This window comes from Parambassis ranga, chromosome 21, assembly GCF_900634625.1.
Source record: "Parambassis ranga chromosome 21, fParRan2.1, whole genome shotgun sequence".
NCBI lineage: Eukaryota > Metazoa > Chordata > Actinopteri > Ambassidae > Parambassis > Parambassis ranga.
In genome coordinates, this window is record NC_041041.1 from 3327929 (window position 1) to 3354770 (window position 26842).

Here is a 26842-nt window from a genome sequence, read left to right on the forward strand (position 1 = left end):
AAGTGCAAATTACAGACTTGCTCATTTAAACATATTATATTACCTCATCATAAGTGTGTCACTTTCTACTCCAGCATCCGTCTCGTCTCCGAAGAGCTAGACACAACCTGACTTCGACCAATAGGAAGGCGGCAGTGGACTTTGGACCTTGCTGTCCTGCAGTGAAGAGGTTGCCGGGGTGATGATAAACCGGTTGCTAGGTGGTTACCAGGCAACTCTGGAGGACCGGTGTGTCTGTCCCATCAGTGTGGACCCTCTGACAGCTAATGGTTAACACAGAATCAATGTCTGCTGCTCACTTCAGGATTCATGAACAAACTGAAGGCGTTTAAAGTTTACTGTTTATATTTCAACAATGATAAAAATATACAGCTTCTGTTGTTATTCAAAGCAAAGTGAACAAACAGCATCTAATGTTGAATAGGAATCATTATTGTGTGTGTGTGTGTGTGTGTGTGTGTGGAAGGTCAGATTACCCAAGTTTTTCAGTAAAACCTATGGAACCCACATCAACAGTTTATACTGCAGCATCTATATAAATCAATGTTTACGTACAGCTAATAGAAGCTAACAGCTAATGCTACTTATTTACCCAGGATAAACCATCTTATTTTTAAAAGGGGTAGAAAACAGAGCAGCTCAATAATCCAGGGGTGAAAACTTAAATAAATATGGAGAATTAAACAGCCTCAGACAATTAAAACATTTAGTTTTAAATAAGACAGATAAAGAAACATGCAGGTTAAATTCAAATTTTAAATGGATCCACACAGAGCAGCAGATTGTTGTTGTTGTCTCAGTTTCACAGCACAGTGAACAGGAAGCTGCAGAGCGTGTTGTTTTCAGTATGATCCATGAGCTGACCGGACCTGTTCAGATGTGAAGTTTAAAGGTGTTTAAAGGGCTCCATCTGGCGGTAGGTGTCGGTACTGCAGGCTCGCCATATAGTTCAGATGAAATAATCTTCTTTATTTTACCCCAAAAACAAAGTCATAATAATCAATATTCAATATTTAACAGCATATTATTGGGTTGATCAAACTAAACCAATTCACTCCTGGGAATATGAAGCGTTTTTTTTACACCAACCTAATAAAAAAAATAAAAAATGTATTGAATGAAAAATATATAATTGCTGTGAACTAGGCCTATAGTTTATGAATGTAGAATTAATCATGACAAACATATTCAGGTGTGTTGTGTGGACAGAGTTTGTCCGGCAGGTGGCGCTGGTCCTCCACTGCAGCCTCTGGAGGACACACCTCCTCCTTCCTCCTCCTCCTCCTCCTCCTCCCTGCATGCTGCCACTGCTGCTGCTGCTGGTTTCAGGAAGCGGAAGCAGGAATGTTGGAGTGTTTTTTAGAAAAGTTTGGACATTTGTGACAGTTCGGGATCAGAGACGCAAACAGCGGAGGACCATGACGGTGAGTCCCCCCGGAGCCCCGCGGACAGCGGCGGCGCGGCCTGCGGAGCCGCTGCGGCTGCCTGCGGCTGTGCAGAGCCGCTTTTTGCTGCTTCTCGCTGCTTCTTGCTGTCAGGTCTTGTCCTCCGTGTCAGACACACAGACAGAGCAGGAACAGGATCAACAAGTTAGTCTGATCTGGAGAAAGAGCAGAGGAGTCTGGTGGCGGGTCCACAGAGAGCAGAGCTCAGACTGAAAGAGTTAAATCAGAAGATTTAAAGATATAAAGGCAGATTAACATCTGTTATGTCCTCCTGACTGTGTGTGTGTGTGTTGTAAAAACATGTTGACAAAAAAGTGCGTCTTTACACTGGATCTAATTATCGACAGTTTATTGATTGATTAATGGATCAGTTTGTTTTTGGTAGTGAATGAAGCAGAGACTGGGAGTTTATTGATTTTTAGAAATAATTAAAAAAACAATTTAAATATGAAATTTTGATATAATTTTAATGTCAAATGTTTTTTATTAATATTATTATTGACTTTTTGTTAAATTGAAATTAATTCGATTTCCTTCAGTGCTGCAGTGTGTTTATTGATCTGTTAATGTATTTGGGGACAGATAAAGTCGTCGGTCACTCAGCTCCAAGTGATTTACTGCCAGCTAACTTCTCACATAAATGATTAACTCTACGTACAGGACCTACATGCAGTCACTGCTCTGATGTTTATACAAACAGTTAAGTCCTAAATTATAAAGGTCATTATGTAACATATAAACAATACAATGAAATCACAGTGAAAGTGCAGCTGTGAGTGTGATGATGGGTCATTTTCCAATAATTAGTATTAGTCATCGATTCATGTTTATTCAGCATCTTACTGTGGAAGTGGTGGAGCTGGTTTTAACCGTTTTGGCGTGCTGTTTAATTTCATTTCACCCTGCCAGTTTATACATGTCAATATACACCAACAGTTTAGAAGTGTCATTTATTCTGATTTCTGACAGGAAAAACGTCAAATCATGAAATAAAAAAAAAATTTGGGGAAAAAATTGTATAAATGCAAAAAGTTCAATTTTGATGTTAAATATAGTTTGTTGTCCCTAATGTTCATGAAGGTAAACACCTCTGTGATGTGATTTGTGGAGTCTCTGTGGACACTTTGTGCAGTCCCTGTGCAGTCTCTGTGGACTCTCTGTGGAGGTGTCTCTGTGGACTCCCTGTGGTGTCTCCGTGGAGTCTTTGTGCGGTCTCCGTGGACTCTGTGGAGGTGTCTCCGTGGACTCTCTGTGGAGTCTCTGTGCAGTCTCTTTGCAGTCTCTGTGGAGGTGTCTCTGTGGACTCTCTGTGGAGTCTCTGTGGACTGTTTGTGGAGTCTCTGTGCAGTCTCTGTGGAGTCTCTGTGGACTCTCTGTGGAGGTGTCTCTGTGGAGTCTTTGTGCAGTCTCTGTGGAGGTGTCTCTGTGGAGTCTCTGTGGAGGTGTCTCTGTGGACTCTCTGTGGACTGTTTGTGGAGTCTCTGTGCAGTCTCTGTGGAGTCTCTGTGGACTCTCTGTGGAGGTCTCTCTGTGGAGTCTCTGTGGACTCTCTGTGGAGGTGTCTCTGTAGAGGTGTCTCTGTGGAGGTGTCTCTGTGGAGTCTCTGTGGAATCTCTGTGGACTCTCTGTGGAGGTGTCTCTGTGGAGGTGTCTCTGTGGACTCTCTGTGGAGGTGTCTCTGTGGAGGTGTCTCTGTGGACTCTCTGTGGAATCTCTGGTGAGTCTCTTTGTGGAGTCTGTGTGCAGTCTCTGTCCTGCCGTCGGGGACAGCGTTCCATCTGTGACCTGTGGGTCTGGTCTGTGTCTGAGTGGACAGGTCAGGAAACAGTGGGCCACCCTCTCCTGTCGGAGACGTCCAGTTTACAGTGAGATTAAACTGAGGAGAGACAGAGAGTCTGCAGGTTCAGCTCAGAGCCAAGCGTGGAGTTCCTCCTGCTTATATTATGTGTATTTGTACATTTTAATAGTTACTTCATGCTTAGTCAGTAATAAGCTGTCAGTAGTAGTAGCAGTGATGAATATTCGGATCATTGTCAGTGTGTGAGCTGGCACATTGTGATCCTCAGGTTGTGTGTAGTTTGTTGTTGTTACACGGTGCTTTAGTGGCTGGTTGTTGCCATGTTGTGTCCCTGTGAGCTGAAGCTGAAGCTGAAGCTGAAGCATCATTTCTGGCTTCCTTCAGATGTTTAGTTTTATATGAATGTTCCTGAAAGCTCGGAGTGATGAAGAGTCATGACATTAGCCAGATGTGCGAGGTTCACCTCCATCTTGTTCTCAGTGTTTCTCCTCTGCCCTCTGTCATCCACCCCCTCCGCCTGTATCTCTGCTGGCTGCTATGGAAACGGAGGTGAGCTGGTTGGATCTGCTCCACCATGCTGACCCACATCTGGGAGTCTGACATGTGGCCATGTGGGAATGTCTAAGTTTAAATGAGTTCAGTTTAATCTTGATGATGATGATCATCGTGGTTTGGATCCTTTCATGTCACAGCTGAGGCCTCCTTCTGTCTCGATGAAACGTCTCCATGACCTCCTTTAAGTGATTTATGAGGACGGAGGACATCGGTGATCCTGTGGAGGACGTCGCTGCTGTCCACTCTCTGTGTGCTTGTTGTTATTTTCTGGCGTCCCAGTTTGTTTTGAATTTGCAAGAACCTAAAAATAACCCCCCCCCCCTCTCTCTCTCTCGGACAGGAAGTTGTTCTGTCCTTCATTGTAAACACTTGTTTCCTGTTTCACACGTTCTCCTTTAGATTTGGCTGCACGCTCCTCCAGTTTTCTCCTCCTCCTCCTCCCCCTCTGCTCCCCCGTGGCTCTTTAAGCATGATTCTGTTTTGACTTCTGTGGTTTGTTTGTTGAATCCATGTTTTCTGTCCGCTGTAGTTTACCCTCGAAGAATTCATCTGTAAAATCAGAGCTGGGTGTCTCAGTGTTCAGAAGCACCCTGTGTGTGTGTGTGTGTGTGTAATGTCAGCTGGGTCATCAATAATAAAGACATCTTCTCATCTTCTCCTCTTCTCCTCTCACCACAAACTGCCCTCTCTCTGTTTCATCCCTCCAGCGTGGAGCTCAGTTAAACACATGGGTTTGTTACTTCCAGCAAAGAGACACTTGGAAAATTGATCAGTGATTGACAGCTGGGTGGGGGATCATTCAGCACAGGGTCGCAGGACGATGGAGACAGGAGACAGAGCAGAAATGTCCACAGCTATGCTGATGACACGCAGCTCTATATGTCATCAAGACAAAACATGAAGTGACTGAAGCTGAGAGAGAGATAACTGGATATAAAACTACAGACAGAGTCAGCCAGAGCAGACAAGAAACACAAGGTCTGATAGGACAGGAGCTGTGTCACATGGCTGCTGGAAGGAGCCGTCCACTGGGCTCATAAAGAGATGGACAAGGTCAGCAGCAATACTCAGGCAGGCTGTGGTGATAAAGAAATGCTCAGTTTGTACTGAGGAGACCAGAGTGTGCTGAGAAGGGTGGATCCATGCTGCATGTTGTTCAAGTTCTCGGTTTATCACTCCAATGCAGCAGCAGATATTAAGAATATGACACCAGGCAGCGTTTTTTTTAACCTTTTATTCTCCAGTATTGTTGGTGCATCACACTCATCTCTCTCTCTCTCCCCCCTCTCTCTCTCCCTGCAGGCGTGCTACCTGTTGCTGATGTTGCTGTAACGCTGTCAGTCTGCTCAGACTGACCACAACCAGACACACATATGGAGAGTGGAGCTGTGGGGGTGGAAGCCAGTGCTGCTCCTCAGGGTGGGTCATCAGGTGGGTACACAGTCCCCTGAAAGGGAAACCATGAGCTGCATGTCCTCATAGTCAGTTCATCCATCAGTCTATTCATATGGGGGGGCAGCAGGCTCAGCAGGGAAGCCCAGATCCCTCCTGGATGATGATGGAGCTACTAACCTTATCTCTAAAAGGAATTCATTACCGTGGACACCTCCCCGAGCCGCCTGTCCATCCCTCGCTCCCTTTAGTCCCTCTGAGATACATGAAGTGCTCCACTCTACTTGTAGCCAGTTTATAACTGTACCAAATGTAGATTCAGTAAAATATTTACAGAATAAACTCATGGATCCAAACTGAAATAATTAGCAGCCACACCCCCCAGGATCAGGCTGTGAACCCCCTGCTGTGTTTGCTTCTCACTGACTCAGGCATAGATTCCGGTTTGTCTTGCTGAAAGCCTGCTAAACCTGATCGATAGCTTCACAGCACGCGTGCTGATGGACAGTTTGCTTGATTCATTGATCATCAGATCCCAGAGGGAAGCCGGTCACTATGGCCTGTCTGCGGCGCCAAGCCTGGGCTCAGAGCAAAGAATCCATCTGGCAGGAATCGAAGCCGGAGCACTGCGACCCCCAGGGGTCCCAGCAGAGCCAGAGAAACGGGGAGACACGGAGAACCTCGGAGGAACCAGGTTAGACCGACAACAAGCCAGCGCTGCAGCTGGACTTCACATGTCTGTGACCCTGTGTCGGCAGTGAACTGTCTGTAACGGAATCCTTCTGGTTATCTGATGATTTTATCACATCACACCTGCGTTAGAGTCTCTGCAGCGCCTGAAACGGCAGCTTTAGTCAACAGGAAAATGTAAAAACATCATGTCAGCCTTTCCTGTCAGCCTCTGCAAAGCTGCCAACAAGCTAAGCTAAGATGCTGAACATTAGCAGTGGTATTGTTAGCAAGGTGATTTTATCCTTTAGCTCCCAGCAGTGGTGCAGCAGGGAAACCTGAGGACTTCCTACATGACGGGAAACTTTCAGTGAGACAGACACTTCTAGGAAATCTAAAACTGTCAGCACTGAACAGAAGCTTGTGGGAAACGATCATTAGATTATTCCACAAATGAAAAAAATCCACATATTGATCCATGAACATAGCTACAGAGGTGTGAACTAGACCTGAACAAACGTCCTTGTGTAAACCTGTGAAAGTGCAGCCTGGCACCATAATCAGTGAAGAGTTAATCCTGAAGTCTGGCACCGCTGTCATGGGTTTATAGCATGTTGTAATCACTGCACAGTGCAGCATCTGGCGACCTGTTTAACATGCGTCTCTCTCTGCCAGGGCAAGTTCCTAACAAGATCGCCAGCTGGCTGAGTGAATGCAGGTACGGCACACACTCCTCGCCCGATTAAAGGACCATACCGGTGTTTTTAATGTTTTGTTTTTTAATGTTTTAGCCTGCGGTGCTGACTGTTCTCATGAATGTCAGTTTAAGCCACAAACTGTTAAATGATATGAAAAATGAACGAATGATCAGGAATATGAAAAACAGTGGTATGGACCTTTAAGTTCTGACTTGTTTGAGTGACAGACCGGCTAACTGGTTTTGTGGCTCATTGGTTTATTGATGTGTTTTCTTTGTTGTCTGGAGGTGTGTGTACTTAGGAGCGGTTTTATCAGCCGCTGACGTAGAACTGACACACACACACACGGCCCACACCTAGACATACAACACACAGAACCCCAGACAACACACACACAAAAGAAGCAGACCCACACCCAGAGATAGGTCGCATAGAGCAGTAGGAAAGTAAGAAGGAAAAGAAAGATGCAGGAAGAAGCCGACAGAAGACGGAAAGAAAGGCAGAAAAAAGACAGGAGAGTAAACAGAGGAGGGGTTCCTTCTGCAGAGTCAACACTCTTATCACACGCACACACACTTCTAACCGCTGTCATTCACAACCCTACGCAGCGCTCTGACACGCTGGCTGCAACATCACCGCGGCAACAGGACTGGCACAATCTGAATCACAGGTTACTATAGCAACAGCTGCAGGGCAGGGGGCCCAGGGCCAACATGGCTGTCAGTGGAAAGTGGGAGGATCAGCGAAACACTGCGGCTGCGCACTGTTACACAACCGCGCGTGTGTGTCTGTGTGTGTGTGTGTGTGTGTGTGTGTGTGGAATAGTGGCATGAAGTTTGTCCCATTGATAAGAGCTGCAGGTTGTGTAACAGCTCAGTGTTTCCAGTGTCCGGCTGTAGACAGCAGCTCAGACCCGCTGCCTTGCTGCTACTGTCAACTAGCCTAGTCAGCTAGTTAGCCTGGGACAGTCAGTCTGGTCAGTAGAACACAGAGGCTTGGCTACAAAACAGGATTTAACCTGGGATATTTAGTGTTGGTTAACTGAGTAAAACATCAGCCTGACCTGACCTGGAGTCAGCTTGAGATAGTTTGCTTAGGTTACTTAGCCTGACAGTCCTTTAGCATGGGTTACTTAGACTTAGCTCAGTTATTTTGGCTTACTTGGCCATGTAGCGCTAGCATAGTCATCTTTTGGGAAGAGGCTATACAGCTTTTGTCTGACATAGATAGCTAGCCTTCATTCCACTGACAGGTTCGGTGTTAGTTTTAACCTGGCGACCATTTAACATGGGTTAGTAAGGCTTAGCCTGCCAGTTGGCCTGGGTTAATTGTTGTGATGGGTTCTGGTGTTGGGTTAGTCAGTTTTTGGTTAATTGGTAGTTAGACTAGATAATGTAGATTTAGCCCTCCTTGCAGTTGTGCTGCTACTCTTAGCCTTGTTAGCTTGGGATAGCTAGCCTTCTCCTGAGAAATACAAAAGTAGAGTCTTACAGGCCGTTAGCCAAGGTCACAGCTGACTGTCATGCAGGCAGCTAACAAGGTATAGTTAGCTGTAGCTTTACAGACAGCTAGCCTCGTGTGATTAGCCTAAGCTAGGCTGATATTTTCACTAACTACTATGTGATACTTTGCCTACCGTGCTAGCATGTAGCCTAAGATTTAGCAAACAGACTGGTGTCAGTTAGCAGACTAGCTACCAGAACACACTGGTAGCATTGTGGGTTGGCACATTTGGCTTTATACATACTTTTTCTGCTGGTCGTGTTGCTATAATATGTTATATGCTAGTCGTAGTAGTTTATTTCACTCCTTACCGTCTCTGTGTCTCCTCTCTAGGACTCCTCTTGGAGCTTCTCTGGATGAGCAGAGTGCTTCTCCCAGCAGAGGTAATCTACACTTTGTGTTGTTGACACAGACTCAACCTTTGGTCGTTGGATGTTTTAGCTTATAGCCATACGTTTGCCACCTGTGTGTGTGTGTGTGTGTCAGAATTGTTGGGGAATGGTGGTAAATGTGTGACACTGCTTACTGAGGACATTTCATAACTTCACTGTTCTGTGTGAACAGGAGCGCTGAGGAACGGCTGCAGCTTTGAAGATGACCTTTCACTGGGAGCTGAAGGTCAGTTCAAGGGAAAAACACCACAATACAAACAAGATTAGCAAAGTCTGCTCATTGTTAGCAGCTTCCCTTAATTCTGTATTTTGTATTCTGATGTAAAGATAAAGCTGCATCCTGGGTACTGTTCTGTTTTTGGTGAATTCTCCTGCAGTGATGGCTGATATTGGAAGGGCACCACAGTTTGTTGTAGATACAGCGGTTATAAAACTGCAACACACTCTGTCAGAGTTTGGACAAAAAAAAAACCATTGTTGAGTGTTGAGAGCGATCGAGCGAAACCAAACAAGGTGGTGCAGCTCCTGCTGATCAGGATGTGACGTCAGCAGATCTGACGTCAGCGCTTTTTGTCCTCTTTGTGCGTCCAAAACAAACTTTAACTTATTAATCAGAATCATTGTGTGTCAGGTGGTGAGTTGTGTAGTTGCCATGCATGATAATGTGCTCCGTAGTGTATGTGTTGTGGATGATACTTTGATTTTATTGTGCTATAAAGTGAGTAATTTTGGACACTTGCGTGAAATTGTAAAAAAACAGGAAGTGGTTTTGCCTTTTTTTGGTGATTTGCTCAACATTAATGTGATGCAACACGTCTGCAATAACTCCAAACCAGTGAATAGAAAGAAAAATGTTGCTGAGTGGATGAAGTGAAGCCTCAGAAACTGGTCGATCCAGCCGGTCTGCAGGCTGAAGAATGGCAACTAAATACTGACATCGCCATAATGAGTGGGTTTTTTTGGACCCCCCCTGGACCCCCAGGGGGACAGTATGGCGTCGATGCTGTTCCATGACTTTGTGGCTCTTTGTTTAAGCATGTGTTATTATAATGAGCTGGATCACATGAGCGTGAGTGGAGGGCAGACTCCTGACAATCCAAACAGTGTCGGCTGAGTCAACAGAGCGTCTTGTGATGCTCCGCTCCAGCTTCATTCCTCTGTCTTGTTTCTTCATGACGCCAAAGTCAACAGTGGCAGAGGTGTGGAGGTGTGGAGACGCACTGCATGCACAACCGAGCCTCATCTGAGGACCTGTGTGTGTGTTTATTATTCATATGACTGGCTCTGAACACATCAGAAACTGCTCTGATACTGAGAGGGTGTGTGTGTGTGTGTGTGTGTGTAGAGTTGGGGGTCAGCTGATGGAATCTGGGGATGAATAGATGTTAATTAGTCGATGCTGACAGGTTATCGTAGATGTGATCATAGAGGCGCAGCAGCAGCTGCTGCAAAGAGTCGTGCTCTGGTGATGTAAGAGAAGCAGGATAATAAACTCGGAGGAGGAGTGACGAGCTTAAAGACGTTAACACTGACAAATGGAGTCGTGGGTGGCAAAGTGCAGAATGTAATGCTAAGTCAAAAGCTAAAAAAGACACAATAAGAGCCATTTGAGGGCAGATAGAAGTGATAGAGAGAGAAGCACGAGAAGCAACCTTGAAAGTGATCAATAAAATGATCAAATCAGTTCTATGATAAACAGGCAGCCGGTGGAGGACAGCCAGGAGAGGCTGTTTTAGGTCAACCCGCCCACATGTGCAGCTTTACAGCATTAATATATATACATGTAAATCAAACATTGCATAAGGACATGTGGGCGAACACAGGACAGTTATTGATCGTTGTATGGACAGGACACTGTCGGCTCCTCAGTGTGAGACTCTGTCTGCTGCTTGTTGCTAAGTGTGGAGTGGGAGTGGGATGTTTCACAGCAGCTGCTAACATCATGTCATGTATGAACAGATCCTGATCGTCTGCACTGATGTCAGGTCGGGATAGGAGCGGATTAAAGGGTTAACGGGTGAATGGGATGGAAGTGAATCAGTGAATTAAATGGGTTCCAGGTGAATGGGATGTCGGTGAATCTGTGAATCAGTGAGTGGAGGTGAACTGTTGTGGTGCTTAGCTGCTGTAATCCAGGGTGTCTGTCAGGGAGCAGGGAGCATTCAGAGACACTCTGCTGAAGTGGAAAACAGAGACACGCTCACGCAGACCTCGCTGCAGGTCTCAACAGGCTCCTCTGACATGGAAACTAGCAGCGGTCACACCTCAGGCAGGTGACGGCTCGGTTATCTGACAGGGTGAAAGTTCTCCTGCTGAACTCTTTCTTGTGTCAGTGGCAGCAATAAAGAGCTGAAGCATCCAGCAGCTCTTTATGAGCTGATCACGGCTCGGCCTGGCAGGGAGCAGCTGGCTGTAGCTCGGAGAGTTTTATTGTAAATATGGAGCTGATGGCTACAAACACCCCACACACACAAACCTTGAACCTTTCAGACATTAGAACCAGCAGCACAGGAACATATTGAACATCTCACAGCACTGATGTCTTCTTAGATAATAGCTGAAGCTCACAGCTCTCACTGTAGAGACAGAAAAGCAGGAATGCAGTGCTGTAGTTGTTTGGTGGAGGCTTGAGGTCCTTCTGATTCATGTCAATTAATTTAATTAATTAAATAAAATTAATTTAAATTTTTATATTTGTCTCTGCAGCTAACCATCTTCTATCCAGCAACAATAAAGCTGAATCCTGGTGAGTTTACTTTCATTTTACATTCAGTACACAGCAGCTTCTCCCTCTCTCTCTCTCTCTCTCTTTGTCTCTGTCTCTGTCTCTCTCTCTCTCCTCTGGCTGATGTTTCTGTGTGTAACGTGTTGTGTGTTGTGTGTAGTTTGGGATTTGCGGCTGATCAGAAGAGGAGTCAGTATAAAGAGCGAGGAAGAAGTATGAACTCCACGGGATCAGGGAAGAGCAGCACGGTGTCCAGGTCAGTTCACATCAGTCGAAACTCAGCAACACTCAGGTGGAGGGGTGGAGACACAGAGACACAGAAACACACAGATGCAGAGACGTAGAGAGACGGAGACACAGAGACAGACAAATAGAGACACAGAGGTGCAGACACAGACACACAAAAACACACAGACACAGAGAGACAGACGCAGAGAGACAGACAGAGAGACATGGACACAGAGACACAGAGAGACAGACACACAGACAGACACAGAGACACGGACACAGAGACACAAAGGGCTGTTATTAAACTTCAAACCAGTTTAGGTGGCCTGTACAAAACTCACGGAGTCCTCGTCAGTGCCCTGATTGATCTGATTGATGATGGATAAATTCTGATAACACACACGATCTTTTTTGATACTGTCCAGTACAAATCTAGCAAGTTGCTGCACAAGGTGACCGTAGATCGATAGAGAGATAGATAGGATTCCATTGAGAGCCCACAGGGGAACACTGCGATCCTTCAAAAGAAGAGAAAGAAAGAAAGAAGTCACATCTGAACAGCCAAACACTGTGTTTTACCATCATGCAGCCAAAGACCATTTTTCCATCTAGTCCCATGGAATCCTAACTGTTCCTTATGAAAACTGATTATTAGAGGCTTTAACAAGAACTGAGGGACTGGAGCAGATGATGATTAGAAACATCAAATGTCTGTCGAAAGTTTTTCTTACAGTAGCACATTTTCAGGTGGTGTTTATTGTCAGTGGAGCTCGATGGTGTAAATTGCCTGTACGCACATGAGGGGATAACAGAGGAAACACATGCGACTGAGTGGTTCAGTTTCTAATTTGATCTCTCTGATATCAGCCTCTCTGTTTACTGCCCACTCTCTGACAGTCGTATCAGAGCTCTTTAAAGGTGCTGCCACTGCTAACCAAATATTTGCACCTATAAAACATGCCTCTGTGCGCACACTGTATCCATGTCACAGCGTAGTTACTTATTTTCTGGCCTCAAACACCTCACACACACACACACACACACACATATCAGGTCATGTATGCACTGGACAGTGGAGAGCGGGCGCTTCTTCTCTGTAGTGCACTGAAGCTACGTGATTTTCCCCTCGGACGTCCTCCTAGTAAGATTTGACAGGTTGGAATAACAATAACAGCTCTCAGTGTCACCAGCGTGTTCGGTTTCCAGCTCTCCGTCACTGAGGCACATGTGGTTAAATGGTTAAATGTCTGAGGTGCATCAGCAGATTTGTGTTTGCCGCTGAGCTTACTGTGTGATTGTGGTGGCGATGGGTGGCCGTGGTGGATGGTGATGAGTTCACAGCGGGGTGGGGGGGGGGCGTTGGGGTGGGGGGGTGGCTGGCTGTTGCCAGGCTGTGGTAAATGGTGTTCTGGTTAATAATGTGTTGTGAGTGGTGCATTGTGGGTAATCTGTTATTTATGTGATTGATGGCCGTGTTTGAAAGATTTGCAGAAACAAAAGCGTGTGTGGAAATATGACGGATTTACAGACAGACTGCAGAGCTTCCTGGAGCCGCTTTAAGCTCCTTCACTCCTCCACTGTCAGTGGACGAGGACGGACGGGTGAATGATTCACTGCTGCAGCAGACACTCAGCAATTATGTGGTATAAAGACCTTCAATGCACCACCAATTAAAAAATATCAATGAATGAATGAATGGCGCTGGATGCAGATCCAGGTTTACTACATTCAACAGTCCCTCCAGGCATCTTGTGGTCACAAGAATTAATGCAACATTCTTGTGACAAAAACTAAATCTTTACATGAAAGCGCAGCCATGACACTCACTGTGTGTGTCTGGAACTTCTCCGGCAGCTTTTCCAGTTATAATAAAAGTGTCAGATAGTTTAGTTCAGGAGAGATATGTACATCCCTATCAGGCTATTTAACCTCAGAGTTACAGCTACCAGCCCATTAAAACATCATAACGACTACATTCCTGGAATTAGGAGAATTTCCTATTAACCTCTGAATGATCTAATACACATCACAGCTGAATGTCAGCTTTTGTATGACACTAACCAGGTCTTAAAGCAAAAACCAAGCAAAAAAAAAAAAGATCCTGGATGGACTGAAGCTGAGCTGCTGGTCAGGTTTCCTCTGGTCTTTGTTTCTTTCAGGGAGCGGAGCCTTGTTTCAATCATCGGGGAGGCTGCGGTACTAAAGACCAAATAATGAATTCACTAACAGACGGATTTACACCAGCCTCCAAACCACTGCGCAACGTAAGCTGCGCGTTTCTTTTATCGCGTCTCTACCGCAGCATCAATCCTAACCAGACCCGGTTCTGAAGCGCAGTGTATCCGTAACCTGCCTGTTTACCTGATGGTCGATGTCCTCCCTACATGGATCAGGCTGGGTTACAGAGCAGTTACTGAAACCTCAGTTTACTCCATCAACACACGGACACACAGGGCAGCTCCTCACCTTCCACTCTGAGAACACCTGCTGCTTCTCTCCCTGCCATTTCCTCTCTGATGTGGTCCGAATAAAAAGCTTGTTACATCATATAAAAATCTCTACTTCCAAAATGAATCTCTCCTCCTACATGACTGTGGCTGTGTTTCTCTGCTGGTTGCAGAAATCAGTGAGAGTTCAGTCTCACAGCATTTTATTTTGAAATTCTACAGAACTCTCTGGTGTTCTGGAGCCGGACTTCCTGTCCGTGTAAATTGACGAGTCTTGGGTGCAACACGGTTCAAACATAGAACCGTTGTGTATCTGTCGCGGAGCAGCGTGAAGATACGCCTCTGAAAAACCTCTGAAACGCGGCTGTCTCTACGCTTACGTTGCGCGTCTGGTGTAAATCCAGCTTTAACCCCTTAACAGCACACTGTGTGTGAAAGCTACTAACTGGATGTCTGTGTTCTCGTAGTTTTTCAGAGGTGTTCGAGCAGTCAGAAGAGCAGCCAGTGGACATCCTTCTTACCCTGCGGTTAGACCGACTAAACTAACCAGCAGACTAACTCACCAGCTGACTGGGTGTGGATTGTTACTGGTTGTGTGTGTGTGTGTCCACAGTGTGTCAGAGTTGCTGGACCTGTACGAGGAAGACCCCGAGGAGATCCTCTTGAATCTGGGTTTTGGTCGAGAAGAACCTGATCTGTCCTCCAAGATCCCATCCAGGTTCTTCAACAGCACCTCCTCAGCACGAGGCATCGACATCAAGGTACGGAGAACACATTTTAGTAGAACATCTGTCCAGTTCTGGAGTGAGACGTGTCGTTATGGCACCTTTGCAGCAAAACAGAGGCCCAAACCATGATACTACCACCTCCATGTTTAATAGATGGGATAGGTTTATAAACTGGGATGCAGTGCATTATGTCTCCCAGCATTAAGCCAAAAAAGTGTTCTGGTCTCATCTGTACACTAAATATTTACCCAGCAGCCCTCTGGTTTGTCCACATGAGCTTTACCAAACTGCAGCCAGGCAGCCATGCACACCATGGGTGTTCACTGTTCTCCTGATGGAGGATTCATGAATATTAACATTAGCTAAGAGAGGCCTTTAGCTGCTTACAGAGTACCCTGGGTTCCTTTGTAGCCATGACCTGTTTTTGGTGCGGAGGTTGGTCCTGAATGTCCTCCATCTCTACACACTCTGTCTGTCTGTGTGGAGTTGTGGAGTCCAGACTCTCTAGAGATGGTTGTGTAACCTTTTCCAGCCTGATGAGCAGCAACAACTTTGATTAACGCCATGATACACTTGCTGATCTTTACATATGCTGTAAATATTACACTTGTTTAACTGGGTTTACTTTCATTACTTTGTTTTTGGATCATGTTTGTGCGGAAATGCAGAAAATTCGAAAGGATTCACAAACTTTCAAGCAGCGCTGTGTATTTTTTACTGCATTCCGATAAATTTGCCTCCTGTGTTTGCAAAAAGTTTGCATTTCCTCTAATGTGTCTAATTATAATGCACTGTATCTGCAGAGTGTTTCCCTGCAGATACAGCAGGAAGGGGAGATGATGTGACACTTTATGTGAAGCGATTATGAGGCTGCTACTATTTGAACGTGTGGTGTTTCTAACCTCGCTGAAGTTTAGGAGTGTGTGTGTTTTGGCTTGACCCCCTCTTGATTCACTGCACACAGGACTGTTGCATATAATTAGTGTTTCCCTCACTATAAACTGTGTCAGAGCAGCAGCCTCAGCAGCACTCATACCTCTTTTATAACTCTGCCTATGCAGCCTAATACAGTACAGCATTTACCTACAGATAATAGGTAATGACATCACTTCCTGTGATTCACTTGCAGGTCTACCTGAAAGCTCAGCTGCAGCGCACAGAACTGGAGAACCCCAACTACGCTCTGACAAGTACGTTCCTCCATCCCTTCTGTTTTTTTTTTATGGGTTAACATCCTCAGCGGCTGCAGTGGAGAGGAGGGTTAAACATGTTAGAGATGAGAAGTCCATAGACTCATGTCCTGAAACTGTAGACGGAGGAAGTGAAGCTCAACAACCGCGTGTGTGTTCTATCCTCAGTATTAATTGTGGTGCTTTGTGGGGTCCTTCAGCTTTTTTAGCTGTTCTGCCAACTGCCTGGACAACACTGCCAGCACGGACAAAGATCTGTTTGTCTCAGACACACACACACACACACGCACACATGCGCACATGTACTTCCACAGACACACACACACACACACACACACAGACCTGCTCCGCTAACATCCTGGCCTCTTTTTGTTTTCAACTCACATGGAGGTACTGGCTCAGTAATTGAACACACACAGACACACACACACACACACATACCTGCAGCTGACACTCTTCTACTTGTTGACACTTTAACTATCTTGGTGCTGTAAAAAAAAGTCTTTGCCAAAGATCCTCTGTGTGTGTGTGAGGAGGTGAATCTGCAGCTCCACCGCTGAATGAAGTCTGATTTTACGCCTCGATGCCTGTTTGACCTGTTTCAACACTCGTCACAGTTCATTTGAGGCAAACAATTAGTGGATTGGAGTAAATCAGTTTAGACTGGGATTTCTGTCACTGCTCATCTGTAGTGTTTTATGTTTTTTAAGCAAAGAAAACTGTTTTTTATGCTGTCACACAGACTGTAAAAAAAAAAAAAAAACATCCATAATGTCACCCGTAGTAGCTGTGCTGAGTCTCTGTCAGATGCTCAGACCATCTCTTATCTTCCCTACTACAACTCCCAATAGGACATTTTTTTTCACATTGAGATCTGTGGAGATAGACTCACTTTTGTTGGCAGCCCCCCACAGGCCACTGGGGGAACTGCAGTTTCTGAAACTACATGGACTGCCATGGCTTTGGCCTCTGTTCCAGAGGTTGCTGATAGTTGCTAATAGTGTCCTGATCGACAGAGAAAAAAATTCTGTGTTGTACTCAAAATTTTCCTTGAGGTAGTTATTGGCTTGTTAGCTAGTTTTACCACATGGATCTCTGTTCAAATGTCCATTTGAATGTCCAACTAGTTACTGATGGCCAGAGGAAAGGATACAGTAACAGTGCAGTCAGTAGCTTACAATGCAGCCAAGCTGCTGGCTCAATGCAGAAGTGGGTGAAACGGTAACACTGCAGCTTCAGCTCTCGACCTCTACGCAGAAGACTTTGGTTTCAAGATGGCGTCTTTTTTCCAGAATGGCAGCACCTATGTGCGAGATACTGTGGCCTCACTTTTTTACAATGAGCGGCGGTGGAGCTGTGTCCTCCATCTTTATATACAGTCTATCGGTCAGACAGACAATCATTCATTTTTAAAGCAGGGAGGAGGGTGGTAACCTGACAGCACCATGTTGCTGCACCTCGCAGGTACACAGGATTTGCATGCATTTTCCTCGACAGGTTAGTTGTTTGGGACATGTTGAATATCTTACCAGAGTTCTGTGGGTGTAGTCGGTGTAAGAAATACAATCCCAGAGTTTATGTGGAGATCAGAGCTCTGTTATTTGTTCAGTTTGTGGTTGATCAGAGGCGGCAGTAACAAAGAAACGCTGGTTTCTCATCAGTCCCTTCCATTTAGAATGAATAGGGATACAGATTAGTCTGTTGGCCATCCACACATTAACCCCTTATGTTGAATTTCTTTTAAAACAAACAACATGATGCATTTTGAAGGCAGAGAGCAGGCGTGGCCGCTCATACATTACATATCAATATTGTGTTTCCATCTCTGCTTATCTCTGGATCGCAACCTAATTTTCTTGTTATCAACAGATAACAGCTGTATGAGTCATGAGCTGTTTGGTGTCACGCACGCTGAAGCTCAATGACAAACAGCAGAGGAGCTGCTGCACATTACTGAGTGTATTAGTTTGTATTGCAGGTTTTAAACGCTGTTAAAAAAACAAACCTTTATTTTGAAAGGATTGTTTTGGCTTTAAGAGTAATGCGTCATCCCAGCGTTCACACTTGATTCATTTATTCACTCATTGGTTTAAAACTGACTCGCTTCATGAAAGTGTGCAGCGCCAGATCTGTGTTTTGGGCTCCTTTCACACTGCCTGGCCACTCTGTGGTTTCCAGAACATTCTCATACTCTTCCATCGGTTCCCTGGATCCCAGACACGCACACACATGTGTGTGTTGTTGTTTGTTATGTAAGCTCTGTTCTCACCATCCAAAAAAAAAAAAAAATCTCCTGGAATGGAGAGAAAGAAAAAAAAAACGTGTGTGTGTGTGGTTTTCGCTTATTTCTCACTTCCTGTTTTAGGATCCTCTGAATAAGCAATAATGCGGAGTCAGCGGTCAGCAGGAAACACACTTGCTCAGTGTTACTATCATCACACACAGCTGGCTGCTGTAATAAGACGTTCTGTTGGCATGTGTAGATGGGAGTATACTGACTGAGTGACAGACAGGCTTGCAGCTTTTTAAAGAGGCATTAACTGAGTTTTTTAGGCAGAAGAGTCGATGTGTGCAGCTGTTCAGGCTTAGCAAAGGGCGGCTTACTCTGAGAACCTGATTGTCCAGCTGGAGTTGCCTTTGAGTCCCCCCCTGGTGAAACGGAGACTAGTATTCAGGCTTATTTAATTCTGGTTCAGACCATAGATGAGGGGAAAAAAGAGAAAAAACCTGTAGTCGATCAGTCAGCCATATTGATGGGTCACCATGTGGGGAACATGTGAGTCTGCCTAATCTTCTGGTTAATCCAGATACAGTAAAAGAGGAGCAGTCCTTCTTTGAAGATTTTACATGAAAGAAAAAAGGTGAGAGGTCAGAGGTGAGGACGTATGAGAGCAGGCCTGTGCTGCAGTCCAGGTCCAGTCATGGGCTGTTTAAAGAGTGACGGAAGACAGAAGTCTGTGTTTCATAATAGACCTGATGGGTATTTTGACAGTGTGTGTTGGAGGAGATGGAGGGGAGGAGGGCAGGCAGGAAAGTATGCAAGTCGCCATCCTGTTAGAGATGACACTGACAGCTTAACTTACACAACCGAAGGGGGGAGGAGAGAGGAGGAAGGGGGGAGGAGCAGCTGTGACGTCTTTGTTCAGTCCCAACATGCAGAAAGTTTGCAAAATGAATGTAAAAATCGAAGGGTGCCGGACTTGCTCAGACTTCAGCTTGCTGCTTTGCTCTTAACCTTTGTAACAGCCCTGACTCTGTGTCCCACCAGAACATTTCTTTGTGTTTTATTTATTCTTTCTGTTTCTCTCAGGCCGTTTCCGTCAGATCGAGGTCTTGACGACGGTTGCTAACGAGTTCTTCCAGCTCTACAGTCAGGTTTCTGGACACCCTGTCCAATGCATCAGCTCCAAGGACCAAGGTAACCATGGCGACCGCACCTGAGGACAGTTTGTCAGCGTAGAGAAGCAGAGGGACTGACCAGGACGTATAATGAAGATGGACTGTAGGAAATTAAGCTTTTATTCGGATTTCTTTGTCTTGTGTTGTTTTTAGGAGAAGAAGCAGGAGAACCAGAAGGAGGTGAAGAGAAAACCCCTCCCCTGAAGAGGAATAACTCAGCTGTTGCCAAATTGCTCAAGAAAACCATCAGCAAACACCACCTGCTGGCAAACACCCCCGAGCTGTCCGAAGCACAGACGCCTAACCAGCACCCGCAGCTGAACGGACACGCCCCCTCTGAGCACGCACACACCAACGGTCACGCTGGCCCGGAACAGGACGGATGCAGAACGGACTCTGACCACCAGATGGAGACTGTTAGCCAGAAACACATCCGCAAAAAAGACTTTTCCCTGGCAACGGTCACCGAGGAAACCAATGGGGATGTAGAGCTGATAGAAGACAGGTAACAGGTGCTAGTGTCAGCTAGCTAAAATAACAAATACATGTCCTCGCCACTTACACTGTCTAACCTCCTATCAGTCCTGAACAGAGCAGCACCGGACCAGAGCATCATTCAGAGTCAGCTAACCTTCAGAATCAGAGAACCGAAGAGGAGGGAGCTCCGGTGGTCAAAGAGGAGAACAACCTGACCTCCACCCCAGAGAAACCTGTTCCCACCTTGGCCCCGCCTCAGCTGGCCCAGCTCCGCACAGAAACCGCAGATTCTTTCGATATGGAGGAGGTAACCGGTTTGATCTTTGAGTCGTTTGTTATGGTGTCGTGTGAACATTGACGTGCATGATCCACTTCCCCTGTTGCCAGTAAACACAGCCTGCTAAGAAACTCTAGCACTCAAATTTATGCAAATAAAGCTATAAATACTTCTTTGTTGTATCAGAACACCAGAGGAGAAATATGAACATTCACAGAGGTGACAGCACGAGGGCTCCGTGTCCTCATCAGGAAGCCCACAGTGTAACTGCATTGATCCGTGAATTAGTGCACGGAAGGCAGGTGTTTGGTGTAATGGACGGCGGACGGGTGACTGTCACACATGTTAAATTCTGTCTGTCTGTCATTCAGATTCAGAGTAACGAAGATGAAGCTCTACCATCCAGACTGTCCAGATCCAGTGGTGAGTTTGTGGTTCATCAGCCCGCTGTAAACAAACTAAGCTTACATTCAATACAAAACAAAATGCAACATTTGCAAACAGAGTTCTGGAACTATTTGAATCATCCTATCAGTGTAGTATCCTCACAGGAACTGAGTCTTTGTTCATTGTATTTCTGTAGTATCTGTGTAAATGTGCTGTTCTGAATGCTGGGAACGTGTTTCAGTAGATCTCAGCCAGGACAGACCGCCCTGTCTGTTCACGCTGTGCTTAATGATCAGGATAAACGTTTTGACTCTGCCACCTGCAGGACAGATGATGCACTGCAGGAAGACTCATGTTATTTTTTTTCATTCTCATTTCTCAGACTTGTTGAGGACAGTCAGTCAGCAGTCAGACAGCAGTGGTTTTGCTGAGGAGCCCTCTGTTGACTGCAACAGCTGCTTCAAGGTCTGTCAGAGTTTGTGTCTTAGATATCGATATAAAAAAACATGTATTATTGTGCATGTGTGTATTATTTGCATGTTAAGAGCACAAAATAAAACCTAAACATTAAAATGAAATGGGTATAAATGTCTGCGAAAGGACAATTCATTTTGGATTTGTTTATCAGATACAGGAAAGCAGCGACAGCTGTGACAGTGAGACCACTGTGACCTCGCATCCTTCACAAGATGTGGCCACGCCTCATGCTCTGGACCAGCCTGCATTTATTCTGCCAGATGGCCAAGAGGAAGTGGCGGCGCCTGGTGAGGATGGTGGCAGGTCCAAGGATGAAGAGGTGCCTAAAGACAGCTCAGAGCAGATTCCACAGTACACGGCTCACCATCTTCCCAGGAGCAGACCAGCAAGGGAGCAGGAGGACCCAAAACCAGAGACAGTTCAGAATATGTCCGCAGCTGTGCAAGATTCACAACAGGAACCAGAAGGCACCCAGGATCAGTCTTCAGCACAAGAACCAGAACAAACGCAGAACCTGTCCGAGACTGCAGCAGGCACAAGTCTGCCCACAGAGGGAGCGTCCGCTGAGGACAAAGTAGATGGTTCTGATTCACTTTGTCCTGTCGCTCCACCGTCCCCAGTTCTCAGTGCTCTAAACCGAGCCAAACGGAACCAGTTGAGTCAGATGGGCCAGCAGGGCGAACCCCAGAGCAGCGAATCACTCCAAACTCCAGGAAGAGGGCGAGGAAGACGTGGCACCATTCCCCTGCAGAGGTCGTCCTCCCTGCCGTCCTCGCTCCTCTCACCCTCCAGGGTCGTGTCTTCTGTCAGGATCCAGTTTGGACAAGGCCATGCATCCTGCACCAGACCAAGGTACTCTTATAAATACACCCATGAAGATGGAGAGGAGGAGGAAGATAAGGAGGAGGAGGAGGACGAGGAGGAGCAGGAAAGAACAAGCATCTGTCTGTCTACTCTGCTCATTAACCCTGCGTCCTCATCTAACAAAAAAACGACGACTGCCATTCCTCCTAAGCCCATCCCTCGCTACCTGATGCGGTCGTCCTATTCCCTGCAGAGCTCCAGCCCTCCTCCTGATTGGTCACCCGGAGGCCACGCCCACTCCTGGAGCACCCAGAGTGTTCCTGATCTCTCATCCAATCAGCAGCAGCCTGTCCAGTTCCAGCAGAATTTGAGCGCCAACCAGAACCAGCAGGGTTGGAATCCAGGGCAGATGATGTCTCCTAATCCCAACCGGTCCGCTCAGTTCTCTGACCACAGCCCTAATCCTAGTCCCAGCTTCAACACCAGCCCATATCCCTGTAATCTGCAGTATCCCTCCACTCTCCATCCGTACACTAGTCTTCCTAACCTCCTTCACCCGCACAACCCCTCCTTAAACCACCATTCCAGTCTAACCAGTCTCCACCACCCTGCAACTTCCCCTGTACCCCCACACGGCAGCCTGTCCAACTTACATCAGGCCTCTGCGTCCGCAGTCCCTCACCACATCGGTCTGAGTCACTCACATCCTGGAAGTCCCCCGGTGCCCCTCCACGGGTACGGTCATCCGTACAGTCACCCATCACTGTACCATCCCACTCCTCACGGCCTGCCGTTCGCCTCGCCTTACCTTGGTTACCCAGGGTACACCATGAACCCACACTTCCCACATCCTTTCCCTCAGTATCCACCACTGGCTCCAGAACACAGTCTTCACCCAGGGCTTGTACCTGCTGCTCCGGGCTTCCTCTCAGGCCTTGGATCACCCCTTGGTCCAGGGCTCACACATACTCCTGCTGCTGCTTCAGGTCCAGGACTCAGCCAGGGCACGTCCAGCACCGAGATGCAGCTGAGGAGAGTTCTGCATGAGATCAAAGGAACGGTTCAGAGTCTGAACCAGGTTGGTTCTCTTCTTTTCTTTTCACACAGGTGTTACCATACTTTATCTTATCTTATCCTATCTTATCTTTATCTTACTTTACCTGTTTTTACAAGGTTGTATTTATCAGTTGTGTTATTCACGGCCTTCTAGTTGTGCTCAGGAGTGCAGAATATTTTGTGTTTTACAGAATCTTCTTTGTGCAGACCTTTTGGTAGATTTTTAAATTGAGACAAGTAGATGATTATGACTATAACCGTTCTTCTGCTTATTGTTTTTTTTTTAAAGAAAGATGTGTTTCAAACTCTCTGATGGTTTAAGGCTTTAGAGGTTAGAAGCAGCAGTCTAAAGGTTAATGAATGCTTTAGACAGAAAATTAGGTCATTTTTTCGCTTTATTAACGTATTTTCTTTATTTTTCTTAAACATGTCCTTGTCATGTTCCACTTCCTCTCCTCACATTGCTGTCCTTTCCTTTTAGAACCAAGCTGACACTCCGGATGCGTTCAGCGAACACAGAGGGAGTCTGCCCAACCACCAGGTACTGATGACAGTCCCTGCATGGGTTAAACCCAGCAGGGTTTGTCCCTGTTGAAGTCTATTTAAACCTCACCATGTTTAGCGTTCACTGGTTTTTCCATGACGTTCCTCTGACCTGTCTGATCCATATTTAATTATTTTCCATCACGGTGTATGCAAATACTGCAATCTGCACTTCTTTCTGTTTTCAGTCTTTAGCTGAATTCCAGCAGAAGAGGCGGAGTCTGAACTTGTTCCGCAGTCAGATGATGGACCTGGAGCTGTCAATCATCCGACAGCAGGCCCTGGTCTACAAACACCTGAGCCCTGCAGACAGGTGACTCACACACAGCAAACACATACTGTAGATGTGTCACAGTGACCTGGGCTGTGGATGTATGTGAGTAAACTTGTGTGCGTGTGTGTGTGTGTGTTTGCAGGCTGGAGGTGGAGCAGCTTCAGTCTCTGAGGTCGGCGGTCAGAGAGGAGCTGCAGGAGCTGGAACAACAGCTGGAGGACAGGCTGATAGAGCTGACACACAACGCACGTCGTAGAGTAAATGCACACTGCAGACACACAGCATATGTACACATTAAAAAAGTAAATACACCCGGCTCAGTGTATATATACACACAAAGGTTTGGACAAAGTTACACATACGCTGTCCGTGTGTGTAAGTATTTGTCTTTTGTGTTTCCTGGCAGCGCTTTTTTAAAATGCAATTGCATAACATAAACCGTCTGATCTGCCGCGTCTCTCCTTCAGCAGCAGCTCAAGCTCATGTTTAAGATTAGAAAGTCATAATTATAAATCACATTATATAGAAAATGCTCCAGTATCACATGACAGGGGTGTCTGTGATCGAGATTTACCACGTAATTGTTTGACTAGAGTTTTTTTTTTCCTCATTTTTTTAACTAGCCTTTATAAATAAGCTAAATTTGTATATTGAAAGTGTTAAGTTTCTGCATGTGTATCCTCTCCATAATAAGCTGACAGTAGAGGTTTCTTTTCACAGTTTGCACAGATGAGTTTGTGTTGAGTGTAGAGGTATCGTAACAATAATGGCAAAGAATCCAAATTGTGCAATTATAGTGGCATTAATGCATGCAGTGAATGTATGTACATGTGACATCTATTTCAGATTCATCAGTTTATTCCAAATATTAGTTTACATTTTTTGTTTATTTACACAACACATAGCAAAGCACACACAGCACCATCTAAACATTCTGTACTCAGATTAGACAAATAGACAATGTGTCATAATTCTGTTTTCTTCCTCAGGGTCTTCATAAAGACGGCAGTGTTGACAGTCTGTCCACCACCTCTGCACTGAGAGCCATGGAGCCGGTGAGTACACACACACACACGCACACATATACACACACACATATATACACACACGTCTATAAACACTTTCAAATGTCTTCACGTGCCCCTCCTTCCTGCTTGTCCAGATGTCGGACCTCCTCAGAGAGCAGCTCTTCCTCCAGTCAGAGCTCAGTTATGGTGGCCACACCCCGTCCACCAACCCCTCATCACGGGCCTCCAGTCCAGTCCGAGGAAGAGGAGGAGGAGGAGGAGGAGATGGTGAGCATAAACAAGGAGTGTATCGAGCATCAATCAACATAAACCCTGTTCCCCCTCCTCGACCTGTTACACTGACTGAGGAGGAGGAGGAGGAGGACGACGAAGAGGAGGAGGGGCAGAGGGACAGTGGAGGAGCAGCAGCAGAAGAAGAAGTAGAAAAAGCAAGAGGAGGAGAAGCTCCAGCTGTGGAGGGACTCAAAGTGGACAACCTGCAGCAGCTCATCAGAGAGGTAACATGTTCTGTTTCCGACGCGCTTCCTGTTGTACTTTTTGTTTTCAGTCCAGTTTCTTGGACGTTGTCGTTTCCTGTTTCCACCGACAGATGACCGACTGAAGCGTTTTCCTCCTGGGCCGTTTAAAGTGTGTTTTTACCACTTCTGTCCTCTGTTGTTTTTTTTTCAGATTCGAGAGAGCGTCGCGCAGGAGGTCCGACGGGAGATCTACAGCGAGCTGATGGCTGCTGTGGTGCCACGGCAACACCCCCTGTAGTCATGACAACAGTCTCTTTCACCTTTAGCCTTAACCACACCACTGTCCTGTCTGTAACACTGTATAGCTGAGCAACACTGTGGAACACTACGTGTCAGTAACACTGTATGTCTGTGACACTGATGATAAACACATCCGCCCCACCCCGCCCCACCTGTGGTCCAGAGCCTCTAAATACCACTAAAAACACTGCTACCAGTATCACCACTACTAATCCCAGTCCTGTCAATGTCTCCATCAAGATGACCGAGATCAAAAACCTGAGACATACTTAGGGCTGTCTCATACTGCCTGTTTAGGCCGATATAAATATATATTTTTTATAAAACAAATCGTGACATCAGTGTTCAAAAGCAGATCAATGAAAGGGTCCATTCACCCACATTACAAATAATACTTTATATGTTTCTGATCTGTCAGCTGTTTGTGTTGTCAGGTGTGCCTCCAACTCATCAGGACGATAAAGTGTGTTTATGTTGTGGTGCTTACAGCAAAGAAAGTCTGAATGATCAACAGATGTTGGAGTTAAAACGTGTCAGAAGATGTTTTTTTCTACCTTTTAAGGGAATGCAGCACATGGAGCCACAATGTGTTGCGTCTGTCTGAGGCTTTTACCTTGAAGCTATAAATGATATATACAGAAATGTCAGTTTCAAGTGCTGTGAACACCACAAATAAGCCCCTCTTCGTCTTAAATGGTGTTGAGTAGAGGCAGAAATCCTACAAGAAAAGGGAAGAGAGAGAATTATTATTTATCTTAAATTGAGCTTGCCTTAATGCCTTAATCGTCCTTTAATCTATGCACTCATGCCTTCTTTACATTCCCTAAAGCCTCTAATGAATCAACTGAGGGCCAAACTGAGCTCAGAGTCACCCATTCCATGCACATTTCGCCTTTATGATGGTTCTAAAGTACACATATAAAGGATTTAATTACATCATCATCACATCATCGTCATCATCATCATGCTTCTGTTACTTGCACCTCATTCACTGCTCAATCTCAGTTTCATTGTTGTCTCACTAAATCGCTAAATTCCATCACATTAAGGACAGACGTTCAAAAGATAAAAGTGTTAGCATCTGTTAGCATGCTATCAGTAGCAGCTGTAGCTTAAACCATCGTTTTTTTCAGCTCCACTCTCTGTGCTAAGCTAGGCTAGGCTAAGAAAAAGCTTCCTGAAATTGTAGGAAAGCCCGGTGTGTGTGTGTACGAGTGTTGGTTCAAACTGAGCAGGTGATCGGGTCTTAGGTCATGAGGTGCTGAGGCCTGGAGGTCGGAGGTCTTGGTAAGTTGTCATGGTAACAGTGATGATGACGATGGTGATGATGATGATGTAGCTGGTCAGAGGAAGGGGCTTAGTAAGCTTCTGATGTGTTAGCAATGTTAGCTTCACCCTGTCTGATCACACATCTGTGCAATAATGTGAACATAAATAATACATATAAAGAGAGATTATTGTTAATAAGTTGTCAATAAATCACTGCTAACATTTCAGGAGTGTTCAGTCATCAAACTGCGTGTCAAATACAGATTAATCTGAAGAAAGGTTCTTCCTCTTCTCACAGAATCCAGTGAAAGGTTTGATCACAG

General features: G+C 45.7%; 1 protein-coding gene across 5 annotated transcripts; it reads left to right on the forward strand.

Annotated features, from left to right (window-relative positions):
- Positions 1 to 1302: 1302 nt before the first annotated feature.
- Positions 1303 to 26466, forward strand: itprid2 (ITPR interacting domain containing 2). Of its 5 annotated transcripts, none has more exons than XM_028393108.1 (23): positions 1303 to 1424; positions 5101 to 5229; positions 5723 to 5884; positions 6535 to 6577; positions 8394 to 8443; positions 8625 to 8678; positions 11159 to 11198; positions 11338 to 11433; positions 14320 to 14379; positions 14466 to 14613; positions 15710 to 15770; positions 19081 to 19188; positions 19323 to 19674; positions 19752 to 19953; positions 20295 to 20346; positions 20693 to 20775; positions 20939 to 22669; positions 23129 to 23188; positions 23379 to 23503; positions 23607 to 23721; positions 24454 to 24519; positions 24627 to 24989; positions 25162 to 26466. In XM_028393108.1, exons 2-23 carry the CDS (start codon positions 5172 to 5174, stop codon positions 25246 to 25248), a joined length of 4116 nt encoding a protein of 1371 aa, XP_028248909.1. In that variant the 5' UTR covers positions 1303 to 1424; positions 5101 to 5171; the 3' UTR covers positions 25249 to 26466. The 5 variants fall into 5 exon arrangements, with proteins under 5 accessions (XP_028248909.1, XP_028248910.1, XP_028248912.1 ...); XM_028393109.1 differs by having other exon boundaries at positions 5101 to 5217; XM_028393111.1 differs by lacking the exon at positions 14320 to 14379.
- Positions 26467 to 26842: the final 376 nt, after the last annotated feature.